This window comes from Suillus fuscotomentosus (assembly GCF_016647785.1).
Source record: "Suillus fuscotomentosus strain FC203 chromosome Unknown F5891scaffold_32, whole genome shotgun sequence".
NCBI classification, from domain to species: Eukaryota; Fungi; Basidiomycota; class Agaricomycetes; order Boletales; family Suillaceae; genus Suillus; species Suillus fuscotomentosus.
Window position 1 is genome coordinate 146748 of NW_024539544.1, and position 19030 is coordinate 165777.

The window sequence follows — 19030 nt, forward strand, 5'->3', positions numbered from 1 at the left end:
CTTTGTCTATTTCAAGACGTGAGTATGAGCAGGTCGCTGTGCAACTAAATTTCAACTATATAACTCACCTGCACGCCTCAGTTGTTTGGAATGATGTGCACGCCGGTTGCTGAAAATGGAGCCGGCAACCAGAATAGCACGTCGTGACAGTGAGTCATGCTTCTGCCGTCGCTTTGGTGTCTCCGTACCATCCAACCCTAAGTGATTTTGCTATGGGGAACGCCTCAGAATTCTTTCAAAATCTTTTCAGGTTATAGGCCAGCTTTGGGCGTCACCGGGCGGCGCAAACTGGCGAATAATATGTCCTTGAGGCCTGTTGCCAAATAATTTGACAAATGTAGACATGATCTCTAGCGTTAGGTCAGGGATTTTTGTGGGATCATCACATTTCAGCACGACCATGGTTTGTCGGACTATGACACGTCCGTGGGCCATCGTTCTGTTTGTGTAACAGTGTTTGTACCGTTCAACCTTATTTGGCTGAAATGCTCGGAATTATTTTTTGCCTCATGTGACCGGCCCGTACAAATGAACTCTCAAGCTGCTCTACCCGGCGCTGATAGCTTTGCTTCAAGCGGAGGCAGGTCTGGTTCAAGCTTGCGCCTTCTCCAGAGGCTCCTTTTTGCCGCCCGTCTCACGAATGATATGAGCTGCTCCAAGTTGCATAAAAGATTCAGATCTGTCTTGACTGACATGTCAACTTGGGTGAACGCTCTCAGCATCTGGCAACGTTCTGATTCTTCCGAAGCTAGCTCTTTGTAAGGAAGAGCTTTGATCATGGATCATCCCATGTCCATGCGCTACAACGACGTGTCAGGGAAAATCACGCACAGCATCATGGTCATATGCTCTGGACTCTCCAACTACTTCAAGTTCGTGAATCGTGACGTGTGACCAACCCTTGTTAACCGCGTGTGTAACTGAATTTGCTTTGCACATGTAGCACATATTGTCCCAGCGTTCTCGTTGACACCCTTCCTCTTGGGTTGTGCTTTACAATGCAATGGATAATAGTGAGGCACAGCAGATGTGAGTGATGCATGGTTTAACTACGTGACTTGATAGTGACTCAACATGCCTAGTTTGTTGCACTCGTATGCCGTTCTTGTGGCAACCAGTACAAGGCTTTTTTTATAGTTGAGGCCCTCAGGATGATGACACGATATTCCAGGTATCCTGGTGTATGACCATGCAGCGACCCTCACGGAAGAAATCACTTTCATCTGGTATCGTCCGAAAGCACCATCTGCAATGCTATTTCTGCTCAATCGCTATATCGCTCTGCTCGGAAATATGTATGGTTTATTGATTAATTTCCTGCCTGTTCCAAAAGAGGTTCGATAATTTCATTGCGCGTATGCCAAACTGACAGGCTCACAACTTATTTCCGCAGAGGTCTCAACTTTGGTGCTCTAATCTTTCTTGTTTTACTTAACGGAACCTAGCTGTCCGAAATATTTGCTCTCCAGAGAACTCCTCATTTTTTGTCAACAATTCATCGTTTGCCGTGAGTTTGATTTCATGGCGAGAGCTACATATACTGAAATTTCAAGTCATATTGAGTCTTCGGACTTATGCTCTCTACGGCCGTAGCAAGCATCTGCTGATTTGGATGGTAGTGGTCGTTATTGCTCTTGCAGGACTAGCTTCTGTGCGTGTTCACACATAATGTTCTATTCTGAGAGCACTAACGGTTTCAAGGCGGGAATATTTGGACATCTTTCAAGTACTGTAATCGTCACGTCAGGAGTTGTCTGCTACGAATCAGATGTAACAGTGACGTACGTCATCTTCTTCACCATTCTGCACACCTGCTCAAAACATTGCTTCAGACCAGCCAGTCAGTAAACGCGAGTCAGATTTGTATGAACCATGATTTCATGATTTTATCCGATTACAGGTCCTGGGCTGGCATGGGTGGCTCTATTTGCCTACGAATTACTCATCTTTGTCCTCACATTATCCAGGATTTTCAAAATTAGAGGAATGCTGCGGTCACCATATTTTCTAATGTCCAGGCAAAACACCGTTGACATCATATTCCAAGATGGTAAAATTTCCGTTGTATCTGTACCGGAAATACTGATCCAAGCGAACGCAGGTACGATGTATTTCGGGTGAGGTTGCTGAGTAAAATTGTGATTCTATGGGGTGGATCTGATCCGTGTTCCTTCAGAGCGATGACACTATCTAATATACCGAACATCGTGATGTTCTACGTGAGTTGGTCAATGAAATATTAGTGGAGTCGCACGCTTACACATTGATTTAGTGCGGTTCAGTGAGCACACAGCCGTATTTTATGACTATTTCCTGACAGTTGGCAAGGGTATCAACAAATTCAGTCTCGCCACATTTACCAGCTGGTGAGTGGTTTAACGTGCGATAAAAATGAATTTATTTTCATATCGCTCTCCAGCATGTCCGTGACTCTCGTATCTAGACTAACGCTTAACCTGCACAAATCTATCGACACTGGCATTTTCACCACTCCTATCCAGGATAACCACGATTCCTATATCCTTACTACCAGGGTATCCATCCACGCACAAACTTTGATTTCCTAATAGAATATTGTGTCGAGCCTGTCTGTACTTCTTCACGTATGATACCTGGGCCTAAGCACTTGTACTGTGGTTGCGAATATGTACCATGGGTAAGTATCAAGCTGTTTAACGGAAACCATCAGATGTTCCAGGCCAATGGAGAGCTTTGGCCTCAGCGGCTGCTCAAACCCATTAGTCTCATACGAACCATATCCTCTGACACAAGTCGATGCGTTTTGGAATACCATGCGTCAAACCTGAGATGTATCACCTGCCTCACTTTCACCTTCATCGTCAGTCAACCACCATTTCCTTTCCTGCGCCCGAACCTTGTTCATCCCGTGCACCTGCTCAGAGACATGCTTCCACCGCTCAGCATAGATCCCTGCATTAAGGCGCCGACTCATTACTACCGAATCCCATGCGATGATGGTGGTGAGGTTCGGAAAGATGTCGGAGAGAAACGCTGCGACTGCTACAGTGGCGCACGCCTCGATCAGGGAGTCGGCGAGACCTATGGTTCGGATGGCTGTGTTTTCTATCCCTTCACGGTCTGATGGCACCTCTATGAACGCGTCCGTGTTCAAAGCAATACAAAGCTTTTGAAGCTCAGGACAACAGTCAAGCATCGTGATGAGGCCTATCTGAGTGATGCCAGATTTGGTGCGCCATCCAGCTGTGTCGTTGAGGGAGAAGGAATAGAGGTGGGGCCATGCAGAGACCAGCGACCGGAGGTCGTCGTCATCGAGGTGGATACTGTGATTGATATCGATGTCTATCCTGCCCAGGCTTTCAAAGCAGGTAAGGGGTATGAAGTCACCCAAAGTGAAAGTGTGACATGCAAGTCCGGAAGTCGAAATGCCACCCGAAGTCGAAACGCCACCCAAAGGCAGAACATGAAATCCATTCGGGGCGAGCGGAGGCTGGTAGCCCACATTGATTGGATAGCCCATCAGATTTATATTGGGTGGCGCCATATAAGGTCCTACATTAGCTTGGAGTTGTGGATAACCGAATAGCTGTAGGGGATGTGATGATGGGACCCGAGGACTTGGCGGGGTCTTCAATCGCAGACTCAGATCTTGCAAATGAGTACTCGAGAAACGCCTCAGAGCAGTAAAAGTGAAGTGATACTGGTAGGTGGCGGATTGGTGTCCACTAGCACGTGCATAGAAGCGGGCGATCCTCCAAGCCTGTTCAAGAATGGGTCTAAGAAAGACATATTTGCTGCGTGGATCTCGAAGTCGCGGACACATGAAAATGCCCCTGAAGGCAAAGACGAGTCCAGTCCGAGTCCTGCGTTGTTGATCATATTGAATGAAAACTTGCGAAGAGTTGGTTGTTTGGCGAGATGTAAAAGTGCGTTACCCTCGATTGCTCCACATTTGATCTCTTTGAGATTATTCCACGTGCAAAGGGCTTCCGATAGAGAGGGAAAAGTGTCGGTGGGCAGGGTCACTTCTGTGACGTTGGGACAAACGTAGGGCAGCGAAGCCAATATGCTGAGCTCTGGTATATGCCATTTACGACTATTATTTGTGATGGTTATCGCCAGGGAAGTAACTGTGGGCCCTGAAAGCGTGCGAATGAACGAGAAGGTCTCAGCTCTTTCGTCATTCCAGATGATTGATTTCAAATTTGGAAACAAAGGCGAGTTGGTTGGGGGGTGGCAGAGAGAGAGAACGACTGAGAGATCTACTGGCCGAGCAGGGTCATGGACACATAGGTGCTCGACACGACGTGCAAGGCCGCGAAGCACCTCCCATTCTGCCATTTTGAGTGGCCTCCTAAGCTTTGACACGGGTTGTGGCCATGTCTACATAAGTTCTCAAAGTTCGGATCACCTGTCATAGTAATCCAGGGCAAAGAGCTTACCGCGGTTTCTGCGGTGAAAGTCAGGTCGGAGGCCAAGGGTCGTAGTAATGGCGTGAGTCCGTCCAGTCGCGACCATAGAACTCTGGTGGCCACATGATGGAAGACCTTGGAGGTTCTAGCAAGAGAAGCAAGAGTTCTTCCCGCGGCAATACTGCCTGCGTGGTCGTTCTGCACATGTTCACATATGATACAAAGAAGCTCTTGGATAAGGAAAAGTCTGTGCATTCGCGCGCGTTGTGGCGGCGAATGCGACACGTATTGAAAGATGCCACTAGTTCCCTCTGAATCCATTTCCTGTGCACCAGCTTGAGTATTGAATATTGAGGCGATGCAAGAAACAGATGGACCCCGAAAGTCCGTGAGGAACTAGTAGTAGAGTAAGCAGTAGACTTGTAGGAAAAAGGGTTTTCGTGATTTCTCGCGTAAGGAATTTAAGGTAAGTCGGACATCGATGTTTATTTATATACTTAGCTCTTATATGAGATATATATGCATCATACATGCACTCTCACATTCATTTACGCCTTCAGATTCAGTGGCAGAATTTGCTGTTCACGCACTGGTAAGGATCAGATCATGGCCTGCGAGAGATCATCATCATCATCATCATCATTCCGTGATCGATTATGATACAAATTTTTTGAAGACCACCCGATCACTCCGAGATTAGGTCAAATATTGAGTGAGTAGTTAATCGACCCAGCCTTCAATGATTGTTTATTCCTTCCTGGGAACCACCATACTTCCACCCTCATACATACCGAGCGATAGATCAGAGCTCCTGCACTGTACTTCGAATAAGTAAGACCTGGTAGCCAACCGTTCCCTAGAAATCATGAACATCGAACTGGGAAAGTCGACATCTATTGATGGTTAAGTTAATCAATGTATATCGTATCAAAATCTTGAACAAAAAATGCACCTGGTTTATTCGTTGCGGCGCCACCTCCTTTCCTGTTGTCGAATTCTGATCATTCCCCTGATTTCCTGAGAAACGCCTTCCCAACGAGTGGCGTGCACTATCGGGTCCACGTCCCGTCGGGTACGCATTCGATCCGACTTCCAAGCAGTAACCTCATTGAGCCTGGGGAATATATCGGACAGGAATGCAGCGACTACGGTAGTTGCGTGAAGTTGGATAACCGAGTCGGCAAAAGCAAGTGTCCGGATATTCATATTTTGGACTCCACCTCCTGGGCGATCCAAGGGCACCTCTGTAAATGTGTCGGTATCGATTGCAATGCAAAGAGTCTGGAGTTTGGGGCAACGTTGAAGCAACTCAAGCAAGCCAATTTGGGTGATGTCAGATTTGACGACCCAACCGTGCATTTTGTTGATACTCAAGGCCCGGAGGTGAGGCCATGCAGCCGCCAAGGATGCCAGATCTTCGTCTGTGAGATGTATACTGCAATTCACGTCAATCACCAAGGTATCAATGCTACCAAACTGGGCGAGAGGCATGAAATTACTGCCATGAATGCCGGTGTGGGATGGCTGTCCGTTAACACGATTACCAGTAGGTGACAACAGCGGGGGTTGAGCCACAGGAATAATTCGTATACCAGGCAGACGCTGCAATGAGATATTCTGCAGCTTGACTCCCACATAATGCTCCGTGAGAAAGGCAAAAAATACTCTCATGTCGCAAGGAGTTGGACCAGCATCCACTCGACCACGGATACATATGGGATGTATCTCTAGTTTCTGCATGAAGTCGATCAAGGAAGGTAGTTCAGGTGCATGAACTTCCAGTTCACGGAGGCGCGAAAAAGTACGCGGAGATAGAGGGTGGTCTGTCAGATCTTGGGAGATGGATTGTGATAATGTAAATGCAAGTTTGCGTAAGTAGGTTTGTTTGGCGAGATGACGAAAGATGACAATATCGATTTCACCACATGTGACTTCCTCGAGGTGGTTCCATGTGCGAAGCATGTTTGGAATCAGAAAGCCGGGGGGACTGGAGGGAAGGGTGATGACTTTGACAGCAGGGCAAGTGGTAGGAATAGCATTCCATATAGCAGATCCAGCCGCATCCAACCGAGCAGTTCCAGTACTCGAGCAATCAAACTTAAGGGATGTCAGAAGAGGTCCACATAGAGTTTGCAAGAAGCCCATAGTTTGGGGTCTGCTGTCATTCCAGACGAGCGAGCGTAGATTCGGGAACAGTGGGGATGTGCCAGTAGGTGGACGGGAAAGTGTAAAAATGACGGATGGTTCTACAGGACGAAGGGGGTTTAAGACACGCAGACGTTGAACACGACTAGCATAGCCTCGAATGATGTCCCACTCTGCTTTTCGAGGTGCCCGTTCAATACCAACCACTGCTGTACCTAGAGGCTAAGGAGATGATAAGTACTCGATGAATTAAATACTGCTGTAAACAACAAACGACATACCAGACGCCAATACAATCGAGTGACTTCTGCAGGCAAGCATTGGATTAGGGGCGCAACGCCGTCGAGATTTGACCAGAGAGCATTCAATGCCACCGCATGAAAGGCCTTGCAGGTTCTGGCAAGACGTGCTAGGGCCTCTTTGGAAGCATTTGGGATATCGTCTTCGTCATACAGATGCTCACATATTATCACGAGTAGTTCATGCACGAGGAACAATCTGTGCATTTTGCCAACAAAGAGTCAAAGCCTAGTCAGCTGGACCTGAGCTGGTCCCTGACTGATACCGATTGGTATATTTATTTGGTCTTGCTTGCGACTGGGATTATTCATACTCAGCTCGCTGTCGGTCACGATGTTCACGACTTTGTTCTGCACCACCAGCACCCTCCACCATGTCAGCTCCCAACTCTCCAAGACTCGTCGACTCGTTTACCGCACCAAGGGAAATATTACAGGAGTTTGCAGATCTTGCGGAAGAAGACAATTTTGATCCATTCGCAGAAACAGCCTCAAAACGTCAGATTGCCGCAGCGGCAGTCCGACTACCACAACCGTCGCTTCAGTCGTGTCGCTCAGGAGAGTGCAGATGCTTTTAAACCCGTTGAAGATGGTATGGAGGTGGAAGGAGGATACAAAGAGGCGATGAGACTGGCTAGGTTGGAGCAAGAGGAAGCAAGAGTCAGGCGGGCAATTGAAGAGAAAGAGAGGCAGGAAAGAGAAGAGGGAAAGATAAAAATGGACCTCGACAAGACCCCTCCTCGTGCCGAACTCGAGGATGTCGCCATGGAGCTTGCCGCTGCAAGGGAGCTCGCGAACTCTCGTGAAGCTACTTCTGGGACCAAACGCAAACGGAGATGGGACGTTCCTGAGCCTGCGGACGAGAATGTTGACCCTAATAAGACTGATAAAAACGAATGGTCGAAAGAAGCTTTGGAAGCATCTGCGCCGAAAAAACGTCGTTCTCGCTGGGACGCTACTCCGGCAGAGGCTGTCGGTGAGACACCTAAGAAATCTCGCTGGGATCAAGCTGCTGTCATTCCGGAAGCCCCAATGACGCAGATAATAATGAATGCGCCGGGTATCATGCAGGAGGATAAACATAATCGTTATCTCAGTGATGAGGAGTTGGATGCTATTTTGCCGGCCACTGGATATGCTATTGTTACTCCTCCCCCTGGGTATGCACCAATGGTAGCTCCCCGCAAGCTTATGGGTGCACCGGTCACAGAAGTAGGTGGCTTCCATATCCAGGAGGGTTCAGATGCTGCAGCAGTGGCTGCTGCCGCAGGCCTCGCGCCTGAACTTCCCACCGAAATACCTGGTGTCGGTAGTCTTGCATTTTTCAAGGCCGAGGATGCTCAATACTTCGCCAAGATTCTTAAGGAGGAAGACGAAACGGAGCTTTCGGTGGATGAGATGAAGGAGCGCAAAATCATGCGTTTACTTTTGAAGATAAAAAACGGTACTCCTCCTGTACGAAAAACTGCCCTCCGTCAAATCACTGACAAGGCCCGCGAGTTTGGTGCCGGTCCTCTTTTTGACAAGATCCTTCCCTTGCTCATGGAACGTACTCTCGAGGATCAAGAGCGCCACCTACTTGTGAAGGTCATCGATCGTGTCCTCTACAAGCTCGATGACCTTGTCCGTCCGTACGTTCACAAAATTCTCGTTGTCATTGAGCCGCTCCTCATTGATGAGGATTACTATGCTCGTGTGGAGGGTCGGGAGATTATATCCAACCTTTCCAAGGCTGCCGGTCTTGCACACATGATATCCACTATGCGTCCTGACATTGACCACGCCGACGAGTACGTTCGTAACACCACCGCTCGTGCATTCTCTGTCGTTGCCTCCGCGCTCGGTATCCCCTCGCTCTTACCTTTCCTGAAGGCCGTATGTCGCAGTAAGAAATCGTGGCAGGCGCGGCATACCGGTATCCGTATTGTGCAACAGATCGCTATCATGATGGGTTGCGCCGTCTTGCCCCATCTTCGCAATCTCGTGGCCTGTATTGCGCACGGTCTGCAGGATGAGCAGCAGAAAGTGCGGACCATGACTGCACTCGGACTTGCCGCCCTTGCTGAAGCAGCTGCGCCCTACGGTATCGAGTCCTTCGATGAGGTGCTGAAGCCACTTTGGCTCGGTATTCGTCTGCATCGTGGCAAAGGCCTTGCTGCCTTCTTGAAGGCTATCGGCTTTATTATTCCCCTCATGGACCCCGAGTACGCATCCTACTACACCAAGGAAGTTACAGTCATTCTCATTCGTGAATTCCAAACCTCTGACGAAGAGATGAAGAAGATCGTCCTCAAGGTGGTCAAGCAATGCGCAGCCACTGAGGGTGTCACCCCTCAATACATCAAGCAGGATATCCTACCCGACTTCTTCAGGGCATTCTGGGTTCGCCGCATGGCACTTGATAGGCGAAACTATCGGCAAGTTGTAGAAACGACTGTCGAGCTGGCGCAGAAGGCTGGGGTGTCCGAGATAGTCGGCAGAGTTGTGAATGAGCTGAAGGATGAAGCTGAGCCTTACCGAAAGATGGTCATGGAAACAATTACCAAAGTCGTCGCCATGCTCGGTGCTTCAGATATTGACGAGCGGCTCGAGGTCCGTCTCGTTGACGGCATCATTTACTCCTTCCAGGAACAGACCACCGAGGATCAAGTCATGCTTGATGGCTTCGGTACGGTGGTCAATGCCCTTGGTATTCGTGTCAAGCCCTATCTCACGCAGATTGTCTCTACCGTGCTCTGGCGGCTCAATAACAAAAGCGCTAAGGTCCGGCAACAAGCTGCAGATCTCACGACGAGGCTGGCTGTCGTAATCAAGCAGTGCGGTGAAGACCAACTTCTCAGCAAGCTGGGCCTCGTTCTTTTCGAGCAGCTTGGTGAAGAATATCCCGACACTCTCGGTAGTATCATTGCTGCAGAGGGAGCAATTGCTAATGTTGTTGGTATGACGCAGATGAATCCGCCGGTCAAGGATCTTTGTGAGTTGCTTTTACTATGTTGTAACATTGATTGCTGATACCTGTGATTAGTGCCTCGAATGACGCCTATCCTTCGTAATCGTCATGAGAAGGTGCAGGAGGCATCTATCAACTTGATTGGTCGTATTGGTGAGTGTTGATGTGATGTATTCATTTCATTCGCTAACTTATTTTTCAACCAGCTGATCGTGGGGCAGAATTCGTGCCGGCACGAGAGTGGATGCGCATCTGTTTCGAGCTACTGGATTTATTGAAGGCACACAAGAAAGGTATTCGGCGTGCTGCTGTCAACTCCTTCGGATATATCGCGAAGTCCTTGGGTCCTCAGGATGTTCTCTCGGTTCTTCTCACCAACTTGCGCGTGCAAGAACGTCAAAGTCGTGTTTGTAGCACTGTCGCCATCGCCATCGTCGCTGAGACTTGTGGTCCCTTCACGTGTATCCCTGCCATCTTGAATGAATATCGGACAGCGGAGCTCAACGTGCGCACCGGTTGTCTCAAAGCCCTCACATTCGTCTTCGAATATATTGGTCCCCAATCGGCGTACTACTGTGACTCCGTGGTCACCATGCTTGAAGATGCTCTCACAGATCGCGACCTTGTTCATCGTCAAACTGCTAGCGTCATCGTGAAGCACATCGCACTTGGTGTCGCGGGCATGGGCTGCGAAGACTCTATGATGCACCTGATGAATCTTGTCTGGCCTAACTGTTTTGAAACGTCGCCGCACGTCATTGGCGCTGTCATGGATGCAATCGAAGCAATGCGTGTATGTCTTGGCCCCGGTGTCCTCTTGAGCTACGTTCTTCAAGGTCTATTCCACCCTGCACGCAAAGTCCGCGAGGTGCGTCTTTTCAGGTGCATATTCTATATCGCGTACTGATTCAATTTACTTTGCTACTAGGTCTACTGGCGCGTCTATAACGCATTGTACCTGGGCGCTTCGGATGCTATGGTTCCCTTCTATCCCGACCTGGGTGAGCTCAGCGAAGGACAAAATGTATATGACAGACATCCACTGCAGATGTTCCTCTGAACAACGTCGAATGCTGATATGTATGATTAGGCACTGAGTTACTTATGTTTTTATTACCATGCCTTGTGTAGATCTAAGTGCAATAATGGAATGATGGGTCCTTCAACATTATGTCAAGCACCTGATGTTTCGTGTCATTTGTTGTTCATGACTACTATGCAGTTCAAGTGGATTCAGCATCGTGTGCTGAACGGATTGACAACATTTCAGACTGGCGTATTGTAGACATCTATGCGAGGTATTATGTGTATGGTCTAAGCAAATGAACAAAAAGTATCGTAAAGCCGTAGTAGGAACCAGAGAAAATAGCCAGGAAATATCAGAGCAAGTCTTGTTCAATTAGAGTACGAAGGAGGTCCTGGAGTCATATTGCGTCAGAATTAACCTCGCAAAACGATCAGACCAAGCTTACCGACTAAGCGCACAGAGTTCTGTATAGCGGATTGCAAGGTCATCTTCTCGCCATCCGAGAGACTGTCGATGATGCGAACAAGACCATCTAGGGAAGCCTTGCGGTCTTCCTCTGCAACCTCCGCAAAGTGACTGAGCAGATGATCGGCCTTGAGTTTCGACAAGGTTGACGTGATGTCGAGCTGCTCAAGGACTTCAGCCAAAGCACGATTGTTAGACAAGTCGATATCAGGGATAAGCGAGTCCAACAATGCGGCGCGCTCCTCAGACTCCATCTCGGGGTTACCATCTTCAATCAGATCGAGCAAGCCGGAGCGTGCGATGCGGGCGCGAAGGGCCCAGTAGAAGTATCTCCGGGCGTCTTTCCATATGGCGGGTTTCGCACAACCTTTGGCTTCCATTCGCCCAGCGCGACTGTACATAAATCAGACAGAGATCATCTTTTGGGGTTGGAGGAACACCTACTCGTGAAGGTCTGCGTAAAGCAAAGCAAGCTGCTTATACGTGGGCTGCAAGAAGGTCTCCCTATTGGCTAATGCCTGTGTTGCCTGGGCTCTCTCCTCGGCAGTCTTGCTGGTATCCTTGCTAGCTTGCTTGAGCTCCGCGTACGTCGAGTCAAGACGCTCCATCAATGTCAAGATCTTGTCTCGGCGCATCTTGATCTCAACAATACCCTCTGGCTCGAGGACACCAGCACGAGCCTCGACATCTGCATACATCTCCATCTTCTCTGGGTTGATCGAGGGATCAAGAACGACCCAGGCACCGCCGCGCAGTTCACCGTTGGGGACGATGTAAACAAAGACAGGCTGTTTGTAGGCGGACAGCCCATCAACGATTTTTGAACCCTGTTTGAGCACTTCGTCGTACATGTCTTGCTGACCACCGGAGAACCCACGCCAATTGGCGAAGATGATGAGAGGAAGTCCCTCGCGATTGAAATCGAAGATGGCCTGGGCGGTCTTGTAGGCGGAGTTGGGGTACCAGACTTGACCTGCCTCCATGACTCGTTGCTCAAACGACGCTGGGTTAGCAGGATCTGCGGGAACAATGCGCTCAATTGTGCGGGTCTCGACGGCAATAACACCCATGGGAATACCACCAAGGCGTGCACGGCCAACTACGACAGTCTGGGCCCACCCGCCGAGTGTCTCCTGGAAAGACCCCTTGTCGAAGAAGCCAGTGAGCCACTGCGACGTGTGTTCATCTTCTTTGCCTTCAATGAACCAACGAGGATCATAAGGACCCTTGGGAGGCGTAAAGGCGATATCGCGATCCCAAGAGTCTGAGGTTTCGCGAATAGGCAGGGAGTCGCCCTTCGACTCTGGAACATATGATAGCCACTGCAAGATGTGCGTGACACCCTCCAAGTCGCTGCTAGCGGTGAGATGCGATACACCGTTCTTGTACATGATCTGCGTCCCTCCAAGCTGCAAGTTGGAGGTATATACCTCCCGTCCGAGCACCTTGTTCAGGGCTGGAGCACCAGTGAGAATGATAGGCTGGCCTTCAACTTGCACCGCACGTTCTCCAAGACGCACGAGATAAGCTCCGATTCCAACTGACCGAGCGGTGACCAAAGTGATGGTGAAGATGTCGTCGTATGCCCGTGATGTTTCCCCAGCGATAAGACCTGATCCTTTCAGACTCTCAACACCGAGACCATCCTGCAGACCTATAATGTCGGTGATCTTGTAGCGCACCTCGCCATTAACCTCTATCTCAGCTGTGCGCACAGATGCAGCAGCCTTCTCTTGAACCTTCAGATAGTTCTCCCGAGTCAGGTAAATGTAATCGATGCCTTTCTCAGGGTGCCCATCATCGTTCCAGGAACACGAAAAGAGGTTCATCACTTCTTCTCCCAAGCCAATGCGAGCGCCAGAGTTGGCAGAAAGGTAAACGCGAGGAAGGCCGTGTTCGCGAGCGTATTTGGTGACTGTGTAGAAGAATTGATCTTCGATGGGACCAAACGAGCCAATTTTGTAGGTGATGTCGTTGGCAATCACAACTATTTTGCGCCCGCTGGGATACTCAGGCGTCCTGAGAGTGAACACCCAAGCAACCATACCGAAGGTGTTGTTTCCTGGAGCACGTTCAACTTCTGCGAGTTCATCGTGCTCATCAAGTACGAGTTCCTTCGCCTCCAGAGTGTTCTTAGGTGAGCTCAAGGAAGAATCAGTCGTACGAGCCTTGATCCAGAGGTTGTGCAAGGCTTTGGAAAAGAGCTCGGGGAAGTCATAGACATAAGTGGTGCCGATAAGATGCGCCTGATAACGCTTGGGTTGCAACGACTCTTTGGTTGGGTACGGCTGGTGGACGGGCTGGAGGTGGAGAGGCCCCTTTTCTCCAATGGATTTCAAGATAGTGGTACCTTTGTCTGTTGTGATCTCCTGATAACCATGGAAGTTGACTACAAATCCAGATACGTTCTCTATAATGCAGCGAATAGGGGTAACATTCCCCTCGCTATCTTCCAGAGCAATGCGAATTTCAGAACCAGTGACGTGGAGACGCCATAACCGTTTTCCATGTCGCTCAATGAATCCAGCGATAGCCGTCAAAACGTCTTCATATGAGACTGCAAGGTTGTAGACGAAGTTCATGAAGATGTGGTTGACGTCAGCATTGCGGTGTTGTGCACTGACAACTTCCAGTGCGTCGAGGACGCTCGTGACAAGACGATCGGTTTCAGAAACAAGGTACTCTGCGGTACTCATCGAGCCACGTAGGCGTCCGGGACGGATGAGTGCGCGAATGAAGAAGCGGTTGTCCAGTTGGTTTTCCCGAGCAATGGCATGGTAGATGTGAATCTGCTTGGTCTCGACGAAACAGGGTGTAAGTTTGTAGTGGGACAAACGGCTGAGCTCCAGCTGGAAAGCAAGAGCCGGTTCAATGTTACGGATGGCTTGCTCCTCGACCCAGGAGCCGCCGGAGTTGCGAAGGGTGAAGTACATCGGGTATTGCCCGCGGCGGCAGATAAGAATAGTGACGCGACGGACGCCACGCTTTGCGAGTACGCCATTGCGATCGTTCAAGAACTTTGTCAACTGCTCCGCCCAAGTTTCTTCGGCAACGTCATCGGTCTTGTCAAAGATACGGAGTGCCAGATTCATCACGTTAGGCGGCTGGTTGTTACCATAACGCTGGGTGAATTCGTCGACGTCAAACATAGGGAGGAGGTCGGCAACCTTCTCGAAGCCTCGTGCCATGGCAGCAAGGTCAGAAAATGATGAAATGACACCACTTCGGATAGGCTGAGACTGGCTGCGACTAATGAGATAGGTTAAATCGCTGACTGAGCCCTGGCGGCGAGGGTCACTATGATCAAGTGAGTGAGTCGAATGAAGAAGCTGCTGTACGGTAAACTCACGGTGCAGTGACGCTTGGAGTCGATGGTGGCGAATGAGATTGACCAAGGTTAAACCTCCAAGTGGCAGCGCTCGGCAATTCGCCGTCATCCGAACCATCACCCTCCTCGTAGTCAATGGATAGAAGTGAGTAAGCGCGGTAAGCACGTCGGATATAAACCTCGAAGGCAGCTGATAGACGGTCCAGGTCAAAATTACTGCATTAGTTCATCAAGTTAAAGACGCACCCATTGTGACAACTGGGTCGGAGTGCGAGAAGAACGCAGGAAGGACGTCGTAGACGGTATAACGCGAGTCACTCAACTCTCGTAAGATTTCAGGAGATGGAGCCCTGAATAGGTTGTTAGCGACAGTTGCAACATCAGATTAATTGTCTTACCTGTTAGCAGTGCCAGATTCGCCATAAACGCTCGAAGAGACCGATGCTTTCAAAATAGCCTCCATTTGAATGAGACGCTCCTCGTATGACGGCATCTGCCCGAGAATGAGAACCTCGCGAGCTTTAAGAGAAACGGAGGTAGAGGACCTGAAAATGCTTGGTGAGTGATCATAACGAAAGAAAACACAGGACCCTACTTGGATTCAAGAGCTGCAAGGTCGTTGAGGACCTGGTAAAGTCGACTTTCTGCGTTCGAAACAGGCAAACCACTTGTCTTGACGTAGTCAAGCATGGCCAACACTAGCTTCGACTTGCTCTGCGCCTTTGTGTGACTGAGTACAAGTGCGACAACCTTGTCGAGATCGTCCTTGTGTTGTTCTCGAAGTTTGAGGACACGGGCCTCAATGCTTCCACCGAAGAGTTTCTCAGTCTGCTCGTATGCAGAAAGAAGGTTGGCGATCGTGTGCACCTCGTGACCTTTCATACCACCCATAAAGCGTTCCAGGACGTCATATAGAGCAGTGAGTTGCATGCGGAACATTGCCCTGTCATTGGGCAAGATGGAGTCCTGAACGTAGTGCTCGAGTACCTTCTTGATGCGCACTGCGGGGAACTCGTGAGCGTCGCTCTTCGATTTGGCGGTCTCGATCGCGCCACGGATACCCTCTTCAAGTCTTGCGGGCATGCGGCCGGCAAGCGCAGATAAGATAGCATTGACCTCAGAGTAAGGAAGCTCAGGGTCATGCAGCACCTCGACGATGTCCTTGAAGGTTGAGGCCATGATAGCCTGATTGTCATAACCCTCAAGAATGTCATTGAGTGTACCCATGCAGCGAACGAAACGCTGATAGGTCTTGTTGCCGATGATACCAGGAAGACCCATAGGAGGGAGGAGGCCTTCAAAAGGTTTAGCGTGCTTGACGCGAGCTGGGTCATCCAGGGTAAGGATGCCAAGGATGTCACCAGGTTCAAGGCTGACACCAGGCTGCTTGACAAACTGGACAATACCGTCCTCAGCAGCTACGAGTGGCATATACATCTTCATGACCTGGAGACAACTAGCTCAGGCACTGAAACATCACGTCTATACCATAGAAGACTTACCTCGATTTCTGCGTAGGTCTCGCCAGCGTTAATATGATCACCGCTATCGACAAGGAACCTGACAAGCTTGCCGGGACTCGGGCTTCTGAGTTGCGTGGGGTCATTCTCCTGCTCAATCAAACATGTCTTTGCGTCGACCATGAGACGCAGCGCGCCTACTTCCTCTCTCCAATATACGGAATGACTCCGGCCATCGAGCATGACAAGCAATCCACCATCAGCCAGCGGACGAGCACCGACCATGGTCCGACCACCGTTCAAGAACAGTGTCCACATGTTCTTGGAGGAGCGTGCGCAAGTAAAGTTATACCGAGTGTTCTCATAGATGAAATCTACGCCGAAGACGGTTTTGAGCAGGTCACGAGCAGGAACCTGACCCTTGTCAAGGATGCGTTTGTACTCGCTGGTGCAAGCGTCAGCAGCGAGATGAGCCTTCGTCACTGCACCACAGACGACAGCAAGAGTAGCGTCAGGACGCTCGGCGGTGAGCTTGTTGCTGATAAGGGTGTCCAGCCACCCAGTTGTGAAGGTGTTTTCGGTGAACGCCTCGAGTTCAAGAAGCTTGATGAGATACTCGACAGTAGTTCGGAAGTCACCACGAATGCTAAGCTCCTTCAACGCGACAATCATGTTCTTCCTACTCTCGGATCGATCCTCGCCATATGCGAAAATATGACCAAATTGAGAATCAGCGAACTCATGCAAACCACCCGCAGTGCTGACGGAGAAGTAACCCCACACATTCGTACTGGATCGGAAGTTAAGCTCTTGCAAAGATCCAGATGAAGGTTTGAATCCAGCGTCAGGGTTCTCGGCAGTGATACGAACTGCAACGACATGACCTTTGGGACGCGGTTTGCGCTGAAGCTGATTCGACTCAGGCTTTACCATGTCGAAATCGATTTCGGACGAAGCATTAGGAGCCACGCCGTAAAGAGTGCGGATATGACGAATCCTGTGGAGGGGAATACCCATGGCTACCTGTAGTTGGGCAGCAGGTAAATTGACACCGGAAACCATTTCAGTCGTCGGATGCTCGACTTGCAAGCGAGGGTTCAGCTCAAGGAAGTAGAACACATCTTCCCCATGACTGTAGAGATCTGAAAGGAAATTAGTCAGCAAATTTTTGAGAGGGCCCATGAAAAATGATGCGCATACATTCGACTGTTCCTGCGCTGACATATCCGACTAGCTTCGCTAACCGGACTGCTGCGCGTTCCATCTGCTCAAAGGTATCTTCCTTTGCAATGGTGACGGGGGCTTCCTCGATAATCTTCTGGTGACGACGTTGAACGGAACAGTCACGTCCGAATAGAGAGATGGCATTGCCATACTGATCGGCGAGTAACTGGACCTCTAAGTGTCGCGCCTGACCAGCTAGCTTCATGATGAAAATGGGCGATCCTGGGGAAGGGAGGTTAGGAGACGCTTCAATCAAATTAAATCACGCGGTACCTGGAATTTCTCCTGCAACGGCTTGGAATGCATTCTTGAACGCATCCGGATGATCGACTTTACGAATGCCCTTTCCTCCTCCACCCTCACTGGCCTTGATCATGATTGGATATCCAATAGTCTCGACCTTGGCGAGACCCTCCTCAACACTTGTGATACAAGCACTCTTGTACGCTTTGTCAGGAACGGTCACAAAACCCTGCTCTGACATGACAGTATCCGAGATACCAGTGCCTGACCAAGCCATGCAGGGAACATCCGCACTCTGAGCGACGATCGTACTTGATATCTTGTCTCCCAAACTCCTCATGGCACTTCCTGGGGGACCGATGAACACTATACGGTTCTTCGATGCAGCGAGACTCTCAGGCAGTCGAGGGTTTTCAGACGCATGACCCCATCCTGCCCAAACGGCATGCACGCCAGCACGTTCGGCAACATCGATGATAAGGTCAACGTTGGCATAATTGTTATTGTTCGATCCTCCTGGAACCTCGATGTACTGGTCCGCCATGCGGATGTACTCAGCATTTACCTTGAGGTCCTCAGGAGTTGCCATAACTGTAAACTCGACAGCTCGTTCTGTTCCGAACGTTTCATAGCTCCATTGGCGGATGGACCGAATCTCCTTGACCGCCGCGATGCCTGTGGATTACGAGTTAGCCTTCCCAGTATGACCTGTTTTGGTGCGTACCGTTATTTGCAATAAGTACCTATAAAAGATAAAAATTAATCAGAATCATATTCAATCAATGGGGTTCGATAAAATACATGAAACACAGTTTAAAGAACCCGAAAGATGGCTTACCTTCGTGATGACTGTGTGACCGCCATTAGCCTTTACAAAGTCCGTAACACGACCAGCGGGAGCCTTATCCAGCGAATTTCCACCTGAGAATGAGATCAACATCCAAAACGCGTCATTTATTATTCAATGATAGGACGCGTACCTATGAAGTGGGCTACTTTTGAGTGATCGTAAGCTGACATCGTTGCCACCAGTGATTGATTATTGGATGGACTGAATTCGCCAGCAGACTATGCTGCCAGAGATGGGAGATGATGATGGGAGGAAAGAGAAAGACAAGTGGGACACAGATATGATGGGGGCTTGTCAAGTATTTTACCTTCTTGACTGAGCCCCAAAAGTATGTACTTTGTTACGTAATAACCAATTATAAGTATCTCAGGTGTCAAAGGTTCTTCTCACTATTCTTATCGAGTGTTTCGAAACAGGTTTCAGAACATGCCGACACAGCAGCAACAGCGTTGTCGTCCCATATGTTTTCGATACTCGCTCTCGTCGTTTGTTGTAAGATGGGGTGCGGGCACAGACGTTTATGTAACCTCCCCAACGGAAGTTTTCCATGCGAAATTCGTTTATTCGTTTGTTTCATACACACGAGATACAAGATAGCTAATCATTACAACTGCGTTTAAAAACTTTGATCACACGCGATTACCGCGG

At 49.4% G+C, this 19030-nt stretch overlaps 5 protein-coding genes across 5 annotated transcripts; 2 read left to right on the plus strand and 3 right to left on the minus strand.

The window, feature by feature from the left end:
- Nucleotides 1-847: 847 nt before the first annotated feature.
- F5891DRAFT_400626 (uncharacterized protein) lies at nucleotides 848-2584 on the plus strand. Its single transcript, XM_041371697.1, has 13 exons — nucleotides 848-872; nucleotides 944-1029; nucleotides 1083-1117; nucleotides 1172-1335; nucleotides 1446-1500; nucleotides 1554-1651; nucleotides 1702-1781; nucleotides 1833-1840; nucleotides 1901-2050; nucleotides 2102-2117; nucleotides 2177-2219; nucleotides 2273-2281; nucleotides 2329-2584. The coding sequence occupies exons 2-13, from the start codon at nucleotides 1004-1006 to the stop codon at nucleotides 2368-2370; spliced, it is 726 nt and encodes a 241-aa protein (XP_041225054.1). The 5' UTR covers nucleotides 848-872; nucleotides 944-1003; the 3' UTR covers nucleotides 2371-2584.
- Nucleotides 2445-4712, minus strand: F5891DRAFT_981011 (uncharacterized protein; the record flags this gene model as incomplete). The annotated part of the gene is made up of 4 exons (XM_041377068.1): nucleotides 2445-2563; nucleotides 2827-3739; nucleotides 3799-4362; nucleotides 4422-4712. The coding sequence occupies 4 exons, from the start codon at nucleotides 4710-4712 to the stop codon at nucleotides 2445-2447; spliced, it is 1887 nt and encodes a 628-aa protein (XP_041225055.1).
- Nucleotides 4713-5006: 294 nt separating this feature from the next.
- Nucleotides 5007-6119, minus strand: F5891DRAFT_400652 (uncharacterized protein). The gene is made up of 2 exons (XM_041371699.1): nucleotides 5344-6119; nucleotides 5007-5284 (listed from the first exon to the last, which is right to left on the minus strand). The coding sequence occupies exon 1, from the start codon at nucleotides 6060-6062 to the stop codon at nucleotides 5349-5351; it is 714 nt and encodes a 237-aa protein (XP_041225056.1). The 5' UTR covers nucleotides 6063-6119; the 3' UTR covers nucleotides 5007-5284; nucleotides 5344-5348.
- A 698-nt stretch (nucleotides 6120-6817) lies between these two features.
- F5891DRAFT_1233183 (armadillo-type protein) lies at nucleotides 6818-10845 on the plus strand (the record flags this gene model as incomplete). The annotated part of the gene is made up of 4 exons (XM_041369599.1): nucleotides 6818-9809; nucleotides 9861-9938; nucleotides 9992-10653; nucleotides 10714-10845. Exons 1-4 carry the CDS (start codon nucleotides 7019-7021, stop codon nucleotides 10843-10845), a joined length of 3663 nt encoding a protein of 1220 aa, XP_041225057.1. The 5' UTR covers nucleotides 6818-7018.
- Nucleotides 10846-10982: 137 nt separating this feature from the next.
- F5891DRAFT_400643 (acetyl-CoA carboxylase) lies at nucleotides 10983-18689 on the minus strand. Its single transcript, XM_041371698.1, has 13 exons — nucleotides 18513-18689; nucleotides 18371-18453; nucleotides 18257-18275; nucleotides 17563-18207; nucleotides 17266-17511; nucleotides 16108-17207; nucleotides 15201-16051; nucleotides 15004-15150; nucleotides 14852-14955; nucleotides 14627-14795; nucleotides 11722-14574; nucleotides 11258-11670; nucleotides 10983-11203 (listed from the first exon to the last, which is right to left on the minus strand). Exons 1-13 carry the CDS (start codon nucleotides 18550-18552, stop codon nucleotides 11181-11183), a joined length of 6693 nt encoding a protein of 2230 aa, XP_041225058.1. The 5' UTR covers nucleotides 18553-18689; the 3' UTR covers nucleotides 10983-11180.
- Between the last annotated feature and the right edge of the window lie 341 nt (nucleotides 18690-19030).

Excerpts from the sequence above, each read along its gene's own strand:
- F5891DRAFT_400643 (XM_041371698.1), bottom strand. The coding sequence starts at position 18,552 with ATGTCAGCTTACGATCACTCAAAAGTAGCCCACTTCATAG. Across the intron at positions 15,151-15,200 it reads CTTGCAGCTCTTGAATCCAA|GTCCTCTACCTCCGTTTCTC; the intron begins GTAGGGTCCTGT and ends AAGCATTTTCAG. Across the intron at positions 14,956-15,003 it reads GAATCTGGCACTGCTAACAG|GGCTCCATCTCCTGAAATCT; the intron begins GTAAGACAATTA and ends CAACCTATTCAG.
- F5891DRAFT_400652 (XM_041371699.1), bottom strand. The coding sequence starts at position 6,062 with ATGAGAGTATTTTTTGCCTTTCTCACGGAGCATTATGTGGGAGTCAAG.
- F5891DRAFT_400626 (XM_041371697.1), top strand. The coding sequence starts at position 1,004 with ATGGATAATAGTGAGGCACAGCAGAT. Across the intron at positions 1,030-1,082 it reads AATAGTGAGGCACAGCAGAT|TTTGTTGCACTCGTATGCCG; the intron begins GTGAGTGATGCA and ends CAACATGCCTAG. Across the intron at positions 1,336-1,445 it reads TCCTGCCTGTTCCAAAAGAG|CTGTCCGAAATATTTGCTCT; the intron begins GTTCGATAATTT and ends AACGGAACCTAG.